Below are 15,612 nucleotides of genomic sequence, written 5' to 3' on the forward strand. Positions count from 1 at the left end.
TAAATCTTTTCTGAACTCCCTCAAGTTTTACAAAATTCTTCCTATAGCAGGATACCAGAATTGCATACTCCAATAGTGACCTAACCAATGTCCTGTACAACCACAACATGACCTCCCATCTCCTACACTCAATCATTGACCAATAAAGGCACACATTCCAAATGCCTTCTTCACTACCCTATCTACCTATGACTTTTTTTTGGAACTATGAACCTGCACTCCAAGGTCTCTTTGTTCAGCAACACTCCCCAGTACCTTACTATTAAGTATATAAGTCCTGTCCTAATTTGCCTTTCCAAAATGCAGCACCTTATATTTATCTAAATTAAAGTCCATCTGCCACTCCATAGCCCATTGGCACATCTGATCAAGATCTCATTGTTGCTGAGATAATCTTCTTCGCTGTCCACTACACCTCTAATTTTGCAAACGTACTAACCTTACCTCCTATGTTCACATCCAAATCATTTATATAAATGACAAAAAGCAATGGACCCAGCACCGATCAATGTGGTTCACCGCTGGTCACAGACCTCCAGTCTGAAAAACAACCCTGCACAACCACCCTGTGTCTTCTACGGTTGAGCCAGTTCTGTATCCAAGTAGCTAGTATTTGTAATAAAAGAACATTTTAGTTATGAAACACAAGTGAATATAATTTTTTTTTTACATTTTAAGGGCTATTTGAAACTGTCTTATTGCAAATATCAGAAATAAAGATTCAACCCCTGTCCCCCACAACCACTTTACAGATACTCAAAGGCCAGTGAAGGGTTAACCTGTTTCTGCAATTAATGTGAGTTTTGCCCATTTTAATGAGTTCATATTTCCCAAATTGTCCAGAAGTCTATACAACTGACTTCCTTGTCACTGAACTGCCTAAAGATCTAATTTAATTGATTGAAAATTCATGATACAGGTTGGTAATTGCTTTTGCAGGCCACTCACTCGTTCAGAAAGTGAGAGCTACACCATGGAATTGGAAATAATCTACCTCTTGTTTTGTAATCTTCCTGTAGACCCACCTCTGGTGAACCTTACTGTGGAGCCACAGCCTGTCCTGGAAGGAAGCACAGTGAGATTCCGATGCTCAGCCAAGGCAAACCCTGCAGTCAGCTTGTACAGGTATCAGGTCATCTCCAGCTGCGTAGATTTAACAATTAAAATGAGTCATATTAGCAAGCAGATGCAGTATAGAACTGAGTCACAATGACCAGGGAAGGTCTGGAGTTGGTAATCTACAATGCTTTTTATTCATTCACCAGTGTTTGCTGCAAAAGTCACTATTAACTATCCATCCCAAAGTTCCATTGAGAAGATAGTGGGAATGAATTACACCTTTTTGACAATTGAGTGACTTGCTAAGCCATTTTAGAGGTCAGTTAAGCATTGACCACAGTATAGAAATGGCAGATTCGCCTTCCTAAAGAGCATTAGTGAACCAAATGGTCTTTTAGAACAATCCATTAGTTTCAGAATTATTACGACTGATGCCTCTTCTTCCAGCTTTATTCGCTTGACTGAATTTAAGTTCCACATCTATCATGACGGCATTTGAACTCATATCTCTCAGTCTTTTGCTTCAACATTCTGAATTATTGGTCTTTATCACAACCATGCTGCTGCTTAGTCCACTTAGGCTAAATAAATCAGCATTCTTGCTGATTATTGCTGACTAGTGACTGTCTGGTGAGCAGTGCCCTTGTAGGTATGGGATAAGGAGAAGAATTGGTTTGACTATCCTTTCCCAACCCATCCTTTGATCCCAGTTCATGCAAATAACCATTTGGACCAATTGGCAAGGTACTAACACCAGCAACAACTCTGTACTTTCAGGAAACTGGGGAATATTGGAGTAGGAAGAAGAATAAAGCTGCAAGTACGTAGTAGATTCATGCCTGAAAATTGTGTTTTCAAGTTGATATCTGTACTGGGATAGTTTTGTTACCCGGTGTAGATGCTGAATTAGTTCACCCTTTCTTTTTGCTTAACAAATATATTTGATTCTTTTTAGCACTCACCTACATCACAGATTAATTAAAGTAGTAAGAGTAGAAATTATGATACCAATTGTAATAATTTCTTGAGTGAAAATAAATTTTGTAAGTGACTGCAAGAAAAATAATAAAACACACATAATTAACAGGCACATAAGCAAAGATATAGAGTTTAAAAAGGAAGAGTATCCAAGACAAAAAGATCAAGGACACTTTAAAACAAAACTTATATCCTTGAGGGATTAGGTTTTAACCTGAAATCTGGTTTGTTTAATTATGTCTGCATTCTCAGCAGTGGTGAAATTTGTTGATATCCTTCAATTCTTAACAAATGGGCATTTCTTAAATTTGCTTCAGCTCTGGGTGTTGTTTTTTGAGTGAAAAATAAAACAGGGAGAAGGGGAGAGAAAGAGAGAGGATCCTCAAAATCTGCCCAAAAGCTGTTGACTGAAATACTTCCTCATAGAGTCATGTATTTTACTTTATTGTTTGTTTTTCAAACTAGATAATCTGCATGTGATGTCTTTCATTTCAATATATGAAACTTCCAGAAATGTCTAAATTAAACAGGACACCTGAGGGACTGCTTTCACTCATTTTGATGATATGTTAATTTCAATTCAGAATGCTGTGTGTTTATTGATTGGTTTCATGAACTTGTCTCAACCTGTTCAAGTGATTACTGCAATGACTGTAAGTCAGCACTTTTGCCTTTCTGGAAAACAGCTTTAGCCTATGAAAGGACCCAGGTATTAAAATGAGATGATGGCAGTCAAAACTGATAATCTGTTTTTACCACTATCAAAATAATATGGTCAATGTTGGGAACGCAACATTTTTAAACCATCAGATCAGCCATGATCACATTGAATGGTGGAGCAAACTCAGTGAGCTGAATGGCCTACTTCACAGCTACTTTTAGAATATTGTGTACAATTCTGGTCACCCGTCCATAGGAAGGATGATATTAAACTTGAGAAGGTGCAGAAATAATTTACAAGGATGTTAACTGGAACTGGAAGGGTTGATTTAGAGGTTGAATAGGCTTGGGCTTTTTCCCCTCGAGCGTTGAAGGCTGAGGGGTAACCTTATAGACGTTTGTAAAATCATGAGGGGCACGAATGTGGTCCTTTTCCTAGGGTGGGGGCAATGATTTAAAAAGGTCCAAAGCGCAACTTTTTCACACAGAGGGTGGTGCATATATAAAATGAGCAGCCCGAGGAAGTGGTAGGTACGGGTTCAATTATAACATTGAAAAGGCATCTGGATGGGATATGAATAGGAAAGGTTTAGATGGATATGGGCCAAAGGATAGCAAATGGGCCTAGGTCAAATTAGGATATCTGGTCAGTATGATTGAATTGGACTGAAGGGTCTGTTTCTGTGTGTGTATCACTCTATGACTCTACCTCTCATTGGTCTCAGAGGCTGGTGCAGGCTAAGTATTGTGGGACTAAAGCCAGATGTAGACTTGAATATAGTGCTAAAAACAAGGACTGCAGATGCTGGAAACCAGATTCTAGATTAGAGTGGTGCTGGAAAAGCACACCAGTTCAGGCAGCATCTGAGGAGCAGGAAAATCGACGTTTTGGGCAAAAGGTTTACTCATTTCCCCTTTCCCCACCTCACCCCAGTTCCAAACTTCCAACTCAGCACTGTCCCCATGACTTGTCCTACCCTGCCTATCTTCCTTTCCACCTATCCACTCCACCCTCCTCTTTGTCCTATCAACTTCATCTCAACCCATTGTACTCTTTGCTACTTTCTCCCCATCCCCACCCTCCTCTCATTTATCTCTCCACCCTGAAGGCACTCTGCCTCTATTCCTGATGAAGGGCTTTTGCCCAAAACGTCGATTTTCCTGCTCCTCGATGCTGCCTGAACTGCTGTGCTTTTCCAGCACCACTTTAATCTTGAATATAGTGGTGTCAGGCTCCCTTTGGTGAAGAACAGTAGAATTACCGAGTTAATGAAGAGCAAATAACCTCATACATTGTTCATTTTAGTGTAAATATTTTTAATTAATTTGTTTAGATATGTTATGGCATAGTTTAAGTTTAGATTTAACAGAGGTCTTCAAATTTATGAGGGATCTGGGGCAGAGTAGATGGGGGAAAACTGTTTCCATTGGTAAGAGAGCACACAACTTAAATAATTAACAAAAGAAACAGGAGTGAAATAAGGAATACACGGCCAGAGAGCAAGGTGGAGGTGGATTCAATTGAAGCAATTTAGGTTTTAATCAATCTTGTCAGACATATTACAAAACACCTCTGGAATAGGTGTAACCTGAATCTGAACCTTCTGGCCTAGAGCTAGGGACATTACCAAAACACCACAGGAAACAAACATAAACAGTTTTATTTCTGTCTCACGCGCCATTAACTGTGGGAAGACAATAAAGAAGCAGAAAAATTGTTGAAGTATATGAAGCCTTAGTAGGCTAATGGGTTTGAGGTACAGATCAATCATGTGTTGACAGTGTCAGAACAAGTTTGAGATACTAAAATAAAACAAAGAACTGTGGATGCTGAAGATCTGACACAAAAACAAATTGCTGGAGAAGCTCAGCAGGTCAGGTGAGAAAACAGAGTTAATATTTTTAGTCTGGTGACCCTTCTTCAGAACTGAGATGCTAACTGAGCCACTCCTGTTCTCAGGATGCTGAACTAGCCTGCAGAGTCTGTAATATTGGAAATGAATTACAACTTTCCATTTGGAAAGACAAATAGAGATCTGACCTGGGAATCCTGATCATACTATATTTAAATGGTCTTGAAAATTGAAAGCATCGACTGGAAGCAGAGCCTAGTGGGGAAGACAATAGACCAACAATGGCAGGAGTTTCTGGGTGTAATTGAGTATACAGTACAGAGGTTCATCCCAAAGAAAGATTATCCGGGGAGGGATGAGTCAGCCATGGCTACCAAAGGAAGTCAGGAAATGTATCACAGAAAAAGAGACAGCCTATAAAGTGGCAAGAGCACTGGGAAATCAGAACATTGGGAAGACTACAAAAACAAACAGAGGATAACAAAGAGAACAATAAGGAAGGAAAGGATCAAATATGGAGGTACGTTAGCCAGTAATATTAGAAATTAGAGCAAAAGTTTATTTCAATCATCAAAAAACAAACGAGAGGCAAAAGTAGAAATTGGGCCACTCCAAATTGATGCAGGAAGGCTAGTGATGGAAGACAAGGAAACAGCTGAAGAGCTTAATAAATACTTTGCGCCAGTCTTCACAGTGGAAGACATGAGTGATATCCCAACAATTAAGGAGAGTCAAGGGGCAGAGTTGAGTATGGTAACCATTACAAAAGAGAAAGTGCTAGAAAAGCTAAAAGGTCTAAAAATTGATAAATCTCTTGTCCCCAGTGAGCTACATCCTAGAGTTCTGAGGCATTGGTTGTGATTTTTCAAAAATCACTGGAGTCAGGGAAAGTCCCAGATGATTGAAAATCACAGTTGTTCAAGAAAGGTTCAAGACAAAAGATGGAAAATTACAGTCCAACTTGCCTAATCTGGATTGTAGGTAAAATTCGAGGATCCATCATTACGGATGAGACTTCTAAATTCTTGGAAGTACAGGGTCGGATTAGAACAAGTCAGCATGGATTTAGTAAGGGGAGGTCAGGCCTGACAAACCTGTTAGAATTTTCTGAAGAGGTGACAAGTAGGTTAGACCAGGGAAACTCAGTGAATGTTATCTATCTAGACTTCCAAAGGGCCTATGATAAAGTGCCTCACGGGAGGCTGCTGAGTAAGGTGAAGGTCCATGGTGTTTGAGGTGAGCTACTAGTGTGGATTGAGGATTGGCTGTCTGACAGAAGACAGAGAATTAGGATAAAAGGTTCTTTTTCGGAATGGCAGCTAGTAACAAGTGGTGTCCCACAGGGTTCAGTATGGGGGTTGCTTATTATATGTTCACTTTATATATTAATGATCTTGATGAGGGAACAGGGGGCATTCTAGCAAAGATCGCCAATGATATGAAGTTAGGCGGACAAGCAGGTAATTCTGAGGAAGTGGGGAGGCTGCAGAAAGATTTAAACCGTTTAGGAGAGTGGTCCAAGAAATGGCTAATGAAATTCAACGTGAGCAAATGCAAGATCTTGCACTTTGGAAAAAAGAATACAGGCACAGACTATTTTCTAAACAGTGAGAAAATTCATAAACCCAATGTACAAAGGGATCTGGAAGTGCTAGTCCAGGATTCTCCAAAGGTTGACTTGCAGGTTGGGTCCACGGTTAAGAAAGCAAATGTAATGTTGTCTTTTATCACAAGAGGGTTGGAATATAAAAGCAGCGATGTGCTACTGAGACATTATAAAGCTCTAGTTAGGCTCCATTTAGAATATTGTGTCCAAAGTTGGGCCCCACACCTCAGGAGGGACACACTGACACTGGAGCACGTCCAGCAGAGATTCACACGGATGATCCCGGGAATGGTAGGCCTAACATACAATGAATGGCTGAGGATCCTGGGATTGTATTCATTAGAGTTAGAAGGTTGAGGGGAGATCTAATAGAAACTTAGAAGATAATGCATGGCTTAGAAAGGGTGGATGGTGGAAATTTGTTTCTGTTAAGTAGGGAGACTAGACCCGTGGGCACAGCCTAGAATTAGAGGGGGTCAATATAGAACAGAAATGAGGAGACATTTCTTCAGCCAGAGAGTGGTAGGCCTATGGAATTCATTGCCATGGAGCACAGTGGAGGCTGGGGCATTAAATGTTTTCAAGGCAGAGATAGATAAATTTTTGATCTCGCAAGGAATTAAGGGCTATGGGGAGAGTTGAAATGCCCATCGACCATGATTGAATGGCGGAGTGGACTTGATTGGTTGAATGGCGTTACTTCCACTCCTATGTCTTAGGTCTTTGGTCACTGTGAGAGGGTGAGTGACAAAGGAGGGAGTGGAATATGGGAATAGTAAATAATTACATGGTGTGAATATTCATCTCAGCTGGTGCAGATCAATATTGGGGAGCTTCTTTTATTTTGTAATAAGTAACAAGAAGATGAAATTCAAGATGGAGGACGGGACAAATTTTTGGCTGTAACAGGCTACTACTTTTTTGAGGTACTTTAGGTGTTGGAGGTGATTTCCTCGAATTCCAGGAGCAGCAATTACTGTTTTATATGCTGTTGCATTGTTTTGGAACTTTGAAAGAAAAGTCAAAACAACAGCACAGTTAAAAGGGAGAAAGACAGACAAAGACAGCAAGCACAGGTCTGTAAGGGAGAGAAAGAAACCCACACTGCTAACTGACACAGCAGCAAATCTGTGCAGTTATTGCCTTTGCTATTTGAATTCATGCATCGCTAGACATCGGAGTGTGTCTAGGAACACTTAATAAACAGCAAAATCCATAACTGATCTTGGAGGAACCTGTTTGGGAAAGGTCACAGCACAGAAACAGATGAGCAAATAATTTTAAGCATAGCCATGCTGTAAGTCTACAATAGTGAGTAGAATGGGTTCTTTCTTGATTATATGTTTTTTTAATTGGGATCTGTCTCTTGATTAAATTTTTAAAATATAAGCCATAAATATTAAGTTAGCCTGCTGAAGTGTTTTGCAGAGCAATAAGACTGTGCTATTTTCTAAGTCTGCAGATTGGAAGGTGTAAAATGGCCTTTAGTAGAGTGATATGCTCTTCTTGTTGGATGTGGGAGTTTTGGGAGAGTTTAAGGGCTACTGAGGATTATATCTGCAATAAACATCGTTGGTTGTGAATCCTGTCAGATCGAATAGACTGGTTGGAGCAGCAGTTGGAGGCAAAGAGGAATTTACAAGAGCTAGGGGGTGAGATGGATAGCAGTTTTAGGAAGAGACAAAAGCCGCAGATACAGTCAGGAAGATGGGTTAACTCCAAGAAAGTTAGGAGAGATAGGCGGTTACTACAGGAGTCCTCTGTGGCTATCCCCACTTCAAACAAGTATGCTGTTTTAGAAAATGTACAGGGTGCTAGACTCTCAGGGAAATGTAGCATGAACAGCTAAGTTTCTGGTAGCAAGACTGGCTTAAATGTAATGAGAGGTATATTGGGTTCCAAGTGATTGACTGTGTTAGGGGATTCTCTAGTCAGGGACACAGAATGACGTTTCTGCGGCTTGCAGAAAAAAAGTCTGAATAGTGCGTTGCCTCCCTGGTGCCAGAATCAAGGATAACTCAGAGAAGGGTGCAGAATGTCCTCAAGGGGGATAGGGACCAGCAGGAGGTCATTGTGCACATTATTATCAACAACATAGGAAGAGAAAGGGATGAGATTCTGAAGGGAGAATATACAAAGTTAGGCAGGAATTAGTTAGGCTCGAGGGTAGTAATATCTGGATTACTACCAGTGCTACAAGCTAGTGAGGGTAGGAATAGGAGGATAGAGCAGATGAATGTGTGGCTGAGGGCTGGTGTATAGGAGAAGGATTCACATGTTTGGATCATTGGAATCTCTTCCGGGGTAGAAGTGACCTGCACAAGAAGGATGGATTGCACATGAATTAGAAGGGGGCAAATATACTGGCAGAGAGATTTGTTGGAGCTGCTTGAGAAGATTTAAACTAGTAAGGAGGTGGGGTGGGGCCCAGGGAGATAGTGAGGAAAAAGATCAATCTGAGATTGGTACAATTGAGGAAAGAAGCAAGTCAAACAGTCAGGGCAAGCAGGGACAGAACAGAGACCAAGGTAAATAATAATGATAAATTTAACTGCATTTATTTCAATGCAAAAGGCCTAACAGGGAAGGCAGATGAACTCAGGGAATGGTTAGGAACATGGGACTGGGATATCATAGCAATTACAGAAACATGGCTCAGGGGTGAACAAGACTGGCACCTTAATGTTTCCAGGATACAAGTGCTACAGGAAGGATAGAAAGGGAGGCAATAGAGGATGGGGAGTGGCATTTTTGATAAGGGATAGCATTACAGCTGTACTGAAGGAGGATATTCCCAGAAATACATCCAGGGAAGTTATTTGGGTGGAACTGAGAAATAAGAAAGGGATGATCAAATTATTGGGATTGTATTGTAGATCCCTCCCCCCCCCCCCCCCCCAAGTAGTCAGCAGGAAATTGAGAAACAAATTTGTAAGGAGATTTCAGTTATCAGTAAGAATAATAGGGTGGTTACGGTAGGGGACTCTAACTTTCCAAACATATATTGGGACTGCCATAGTGTTAAGGGTTTAGATGGAGAGGAATTTGTTAAGATTGCACAAGTACATTTTCTGAATCAGTATGTGGATGTACCTACTACAGAAGGGGCAAAATTTGACCAACTCTTAGGAAATAAGGCAGGGCAGGTGACTGAGGTGTCAGTGGAGGTGCACTTTGGGGCGAGCGACCATAATTCTATTAGTTTCAAAGGAGTATGGAAGAGGATAGACCAGATCTAACAGTTGAAGTTCTAAATTGGAGGAAGGCTAATTTTGACAGTATTAGGCAAGAACTTTCGAAAGCTGATTGGGTGCAGATGTTCACAGTTAAATGGACGACTGGAAAATGGGAAGCCTTCAGAAATGAGGTATCAAGAGTCCAGAGACAGTATATTCCTGTTAGGGTGAAAGGAAAGGCTGGTTAGTGCAGGGAATGCTGGATGACTGAAGAAATTGAATGTTTGGTTAAGAAAAAGAAGGACTTAAAGTCTGGTTGAAGATTTGTAGCTCGGGTGTCCATTGTTGTGGTTCTGTTCGCCGAGCTGGAAGTTTTTGCTGCAAACGTTTCGTTCCCTGGCTAGGGAACATCATCAGTGCTATTGGAGCCTCCTGTGAAGCGCTGCTTTGATGTTTCTTCCGGTATTTATAGTGGTTTGTTCTTGCCGCTTCCGGGTGTCAGTTTCAGCTGTAGTAGCTTGTATGTGGGGTCCAGATCGATGTGTCTGTTGATGGATGTTCTTGCCGCTTCCGGGTGTCAGTTTCAGCTGTAGTGGTTTGTATATGGGGTCCAGGTCCATGTGTCTGTTAATGGAGTTTGTGGATGAATGCCATGCCTCTAGGAATTCCCTGGCTGTTCTCTGTCTGGCTTGTCCTATGATGGTAGTGTTTTCCCAGTCAAATTCATGTTCCTGGTTGTCTGAGTGTATGGCTACTAGGGATAGCTGGTCGTGTCGTTTTGTGGCTAGCTGATGTTCATGGATGCGGATTGTTAGCTGTCTTCCTGTTTGTCCTATATAGTGTTTTGTGCAGTCCTTGCATGGTATTTTGTAAACTACGTTAGTTTGGCTCGTGTTGGCTATTGGGTCCTTTGTTCTAGTGAGTTGTTGTCTGAGTGTGGAAGTTGGCTTGTGTGCTGTTATGAGTCCTAAGGGTCGCAGTAGTCTGGCTGTCAGTTCTGAGACGCTCCTGACGTATGGTAGTGTGGCTAGTCCTTTTGGTTGTGGCATGTCCTCGTTTCGTGGTCTATCTCTTAGGCATCTGGTGATGAAGTTGCGTGGGTATCCGTTTTTGGCGAATACCTTGTATAGGTGTTCCTCTTCCTCTTTTCGCAGTTCTGGTGTACTGCAGTGTGTTGTGGCTCTTTTGAATAGTGTCCTGATGCAGCTTCGTTTGTGTGTGTTGGGGTGGTTACTTTCATAGTTTAAGACTTGGTCTGTGTGTGTTGGTTTCCTGTGTACCCTTGTGGTGAATTCTCCGTTGGGTGTTCTCTCTACTAACACGTCTAGGAATGGGAGTTGGATATCCTTTTCCTCTTCTCTCGTGAATCGTATTCCTGTGAGTGTGGCGTTGATGATTCGGTGTGTTTTTTCTATTTCTGTGTTTTTGATGATTACAAAGGTGTCATCGACGTATCTGATCCAGAGTTTGGGTTGGATTTGTGGTAGGGCTGTATGTTCTAACCTTTGTATAACTGCCTCTGCTATGAGTCCCGAGATTGGTGATCCCATGGGTGCTCCGTTGATTTGTTCGTATATCTGATTGTTGAATGTAAAGTGTGTGGTGAGGCACAGGTCTAGTAGTTTAAGTATGCCGTCCTTGTTGATAGGTTCAACCTCCTGTGTTCTGTTATGTATGTCCAGTAGGTTGGCTATTGTTTCTCTGGCTAGGGTTTTGTCAATTGATGTGAACAGTGCCGTCACGTCGAATGATACCATGGTTTTTTCTTTGTTTATGTGTGTATTCCTGATGATGTCCAAGAATTCCTGTGTTGATTGTATGGAGTGTTTGGATCCGCTGACTAGGTGTTTCAGTTTTTGTTGTAGTTCTTTGGCCAGTTTGTATGCTGGTGTCCCTGGTAGTGATACTATGGGTCTGAGTGGGATGTCTGGTTTGTGTACTTTGGGTAGTCCGTAGAATCTGGGGGTGTTGTTGCTTTCAGGTTTCATTCTTTGCTGGTCCGCTTTGGTTATCTGTCCGTTTTTTTGTAGATTCCTTAGTGTGTTGATTATTCTATTGGTGAGTTGTGGTGTGGGGTCGGAATCCTTCATTTGGTAGGTGTTGGTGTCTGCGAGTAGTTGTGCTTTATTGATGTAGTCTGATTTATCTAAGATGACCGTCATTCTGCCTTTATCTGCCAGTAGTATGATTATGTTCTTGTCATTTTTCAGTGCTTTCAGTACTTCCCTCTCCTTGGAGTTGAGGTTATGTGTATGTCGTTTTCTTATCATCATAGGTGATGATAAGAAAACGACATACACATAACCTCAACACCAAGGAGAGGGAAGCACTGAAAGCACTGAAAAATGACAAGAACATAATCATACTACCGGCAGATAAAGGCAGAATGACGGTCATCTTAGATAAATCAGACTACATCAATAAAGCACAACAACTACTCGCAGACACCAACACCTACCAAATGAAGGATTCCGACCCCACACCACAACTCACCAATAGAATAATCAACACACTAAGGAATCTACAAAAAAACGGACAGATTACCAAAGCGGACCAGCAAAGAATGAAACCTGAAAGCAACAACACCCCCAGATTCTACGGACTACCCAATGTACACAAACCAGACATCCCACTCAGACCCATAGTATCACTACCAGGGACACCAGCATACAAACTGGCCAAAGAACTACAACAAAAACTGAAACACCTAGTCAGTGGATCCAAACACTCCATACAATCAACACAGGAATTCTTGGACATCATCAGGAATACACACATAAACAAAGAAAAAACCATGGTATCATTCGACGTGACGGCACTGTTCACATCAATTGACAAAACCCTAGCCAGAGAAACAATAGCCAACCTACTGGACATACATAACAGAACACAGGAGGCCGAACCTATCAACAAGGACGGCATACTTAAACTACTAGACCTGTGCCTCACCACACACTTTACATTCAACAATCAGATATACGAACAAATCAACGGAGCACCCATGGGATCACCAATCTCGGGACTCATAGCAGAGGCAGTTATGCAAAGGTTAGAACATACAGCCCTACCACAAATCCAACCCAAACTCTGGATCAGATACGTCGATGACACCTTTGTAATCATCAAAAACACAGAAATAGAAAAAACACACCGAATCATCAACGCCACACTCACAGGAATACGATTCACGAGAGAAGAGGAAAAGGATATCCAACTCCCATTCCTAGACGTGTTAGTAGAGAGAACACCCAACGGAGAATTCACCACAAGGGTACACAGGAAACCAACACACACAGACCAAGTCCTAAACTATGAAAGTAACCACCCCAACACACACAAACGAAGCTGCATCAGGACACTATTCAAAAGAGCCACAACACACTGCAGTACACCAGAACTGCGAAAAGAGGAAGAGGAACACCTATACAAGGTATTCGCCAAAAACGGATACCCACGCAACTTCATCACCAGATGCCTAAGAGATAGACCACGGAACGAGGACATGCCACAACCAAAAGGACTAGCCACACTACCATACGTCAGGAGCATCTCAGAACTGACAGCCAGACTACTGCGACCCTTAGGACTCATAACAACACACAAGCCAACTTCCACACTCAGACAACAACTCACTAGAACAAAGGACCCAATAGCCAACACGAGCCAAACTAACGTAGTTTACAAAATACCATGCAATGACTGCACAAAACACTATGTAGGACAAACAGGAAGACAGCTAACAATCCGCATCCATGAACATCAGCTAGCCACAAAACGACACGACCAGCTATCCCTAGTAGCCATACACTCAGACAACCAGGAACATGAATTTGACTGGGAAAACACTACCATCATAGGACAAGCCAGACAGAGGACAGTCAGGGAATTCCTAGAGGCATGGCATTCATCCACAAACTCCATTAACAGACACATGGACCTGGACCCCATATACAAACCACTACAGCTGAAACTGACACCCGGAAGCGGCAAGAACATCCATCAACAGACACATCGACCTGGACCCCACATACAAGCTACTACAGCTGAAACTGACACCCGGAAGCGGCAAGAACAAACCACTATAAATACCGGAAGAAACATCAAAGCAGCGCTTCACAGGAGGCTCCAATAGCACTGATGATGTTCCCTAGCCAGGGAACGAAATGTTTGCAGCAAAAACTTCCAGCTCGGCAAACAGAACCACAACAAAAAGAAGGACGCATATCTCATGTATAGACAGGAGAGATCGAGTGAATCCTTAGAAGAGTATAAAGGAAGTAGGAGTATATTTAAGAGGGAAATTAGGAGGGCAAAAAGGGGACATGAGAGAGCTTTGGCAAATAGAGTTAAGGAGAATCCAAAAGTTTTTTCCAAATACATTAAGGACATAAGAGCAAATAGGGTCCCTCAAAGATCAGCAAGGTAGCCTTTATGTGGAGCTGCAGGAGATGGGGAAATACTAAACGAGCATTTTGAATCAGTGTTTCCTGTAGAGAAAGACATGGAAGATATAGAATGCGGAAAAGTAGATGGTGATATCTTGAAAAATGTCCGTATTACAGAGGAGGAAGTGCTGGATGTCTTGAAACGCATGAAGGTGGCTAAAACCCCAGGGCTTGATCAGTGTACCCTCGAACTCTGTGGGAGGCAAAGAAAGTGACTGCTGGGCCCCTTGCTGAGATATTTGTATCACTGATAGTCACAGGTAAGGTGCCAGTAGAGGGGAGGTTGGCTAATGTAGTACCATTATTTAAGAAAGATGGTAAGGACAAGCCAGGGAACTATAGACCGGTGAGCCTGATGTCAGTGGTGGGCAATCCTGAGGGACAGAATTTACATGTATTTGGAAAGGCAAGGACTGATTAGGGAGAGTCAACATGGCTTTGTGCATGGGAAATCATGTCTCACGAACTTAATTGAGTTTTTTGAAGAAGTAACAAAGAGGATTGTTGAGGGCAGAGTGGTGGATATGATTTATATGGACTTCAGTAAGGCGTTCGACAAGGCTCCCCATGGGAGACTGATTAGCAAGGTTAGATCTCACAGAAAGCAGGGAGAACTAGCCATTTAGATACAGAACTGGCTCGAACATAAAAAACAGAGGGTGGTGGTAGAGGGTTGTTTTTCAGATTGGAGGCCTGTGACCAGTGGAGTCCCACAAGGATCATTGCTGGATCCACTGCTTTTTGTCATTTATATAAATGATTTGAATGTGAACATAGGAGGTATAGTTCAGATGTTTGCAGATGACACCAAAATTGGAGGTGCAGTGGACAGTGAAGAAGGTTACCTCAACTTACAACGAGATCTTGATCAGATGGGCCAATGGACCGAGGAGTGGCAGATGGAGTTTAATTCAGATAAATGTGAGGTGCTGCATATTGGCAAAGCAAATCATAGCAGAACTTATACACTTTACGGTAAGGTCCTAGGGAGTGTTGCTGAACAAAGAAACCTTGGAGTGTAGGTTCATAGCTCCTTGAAAGTAGAGTCACAGGTAAATAAGATCGTGAAGAAGGCATTTGGTATGCTTTCCTTTATTGGTCAGAGTATTGAGTACAGGAGTTGGGAGGTTGTGTTGCGGCTGTAGAGGACATTGGTTCGGCCACTTTTGGAATATTGCAACTCTGATCTTGCTGGCAAATGGAACTACATTAGGTTGGGATATCTGGTTGGCATGGACGAGTTGGACCGAAGAGTCTGTTTCCGTGCTGTAAATAAAGTTAAAAAGCATTACGATGTTTCCGGCCCATTGGCTGTCCCCTCAATGCTCAGGCCTCCCACCCGCTGGCTGTCCTCTCATTGCTCAGGCCTCCAGCCCATTGGCTTTCCCCTCAATGCTCAGGCGTCCCACCTGCTGACTGTCCCCTCATTACTCAGGCCTCCCACCCGCTGGCTGTCCCCTCATTACTCAGGCCTCCAGCCTGCTGGCTGTCCCCTCATTGCTCAGGCCTCCAGTCCGCTGGCTGTCCCCTTATTGCTCAGGCCTTCCACCCGCTGGCTTTCCCCTCAATGCTCAGGCCTCCCACCCGCTGGCTGTCCTCTCATTGCTCAGGCCTCCCACCTGCTGGCTTTCCCCATTTTGCATGAGCCTTCAGCCCAAACAGTACAGCACTAGAACAGGTATTCAGCCCACATAGCCTGCATTGACATTTTTTGCCTTTTTGCAGTCTGTATCCCTCTACTCCCTCTCAGGCCTCCGGCCCACAAGCCTCATTTGTAATGAAGGTCTTATGCCCGAAACGTCGATTCACTGCTCCTCGAATGCTGCCTGACCTGC

The 15,612-nt window shown here is 42.5% G+C and overlaps 1 protein-coding gene across 1 annotated transcript in view; it reads left to right on the forward strand.

The window, feature by feature from the left end:
- The window catches only part of kirrel3a (kirre like nephrin family adhesion molecule 3a), a 366,352-nt gene that overhangs the window by 257,428 nt on the left and 93,312 nt on the right, over window positions 1-15,612 (forward strand). Inside the window, exon 6 of the mRNA XM_060846727.1 lies at window positions 1,020-1,125. Within this exon, the coding sequence (XP_060702710.1) occupies window positions 1,020-1,125 (106 nt within the window). The remainder of the gene's footprint in view (window positions 1-1,019; window positions 1,126-15,612) is intronic.

This window comes from Hemiscyllium ocellatum, chromosome 29, assembly GCF_020745735.1.
Source record: "Hemiscyllium ocellatum isolate sHemOce1 chromosome 29, sHemOce1.pat.X.cur, whole genome shotgun sequence".
NCBI lineage: Eukaryota > Metazoa > Chordata > Chondrichthyes > Orectolobiformes > Hemiscylliidae > Hemiscyllium > Hemiscyllium ocellatum.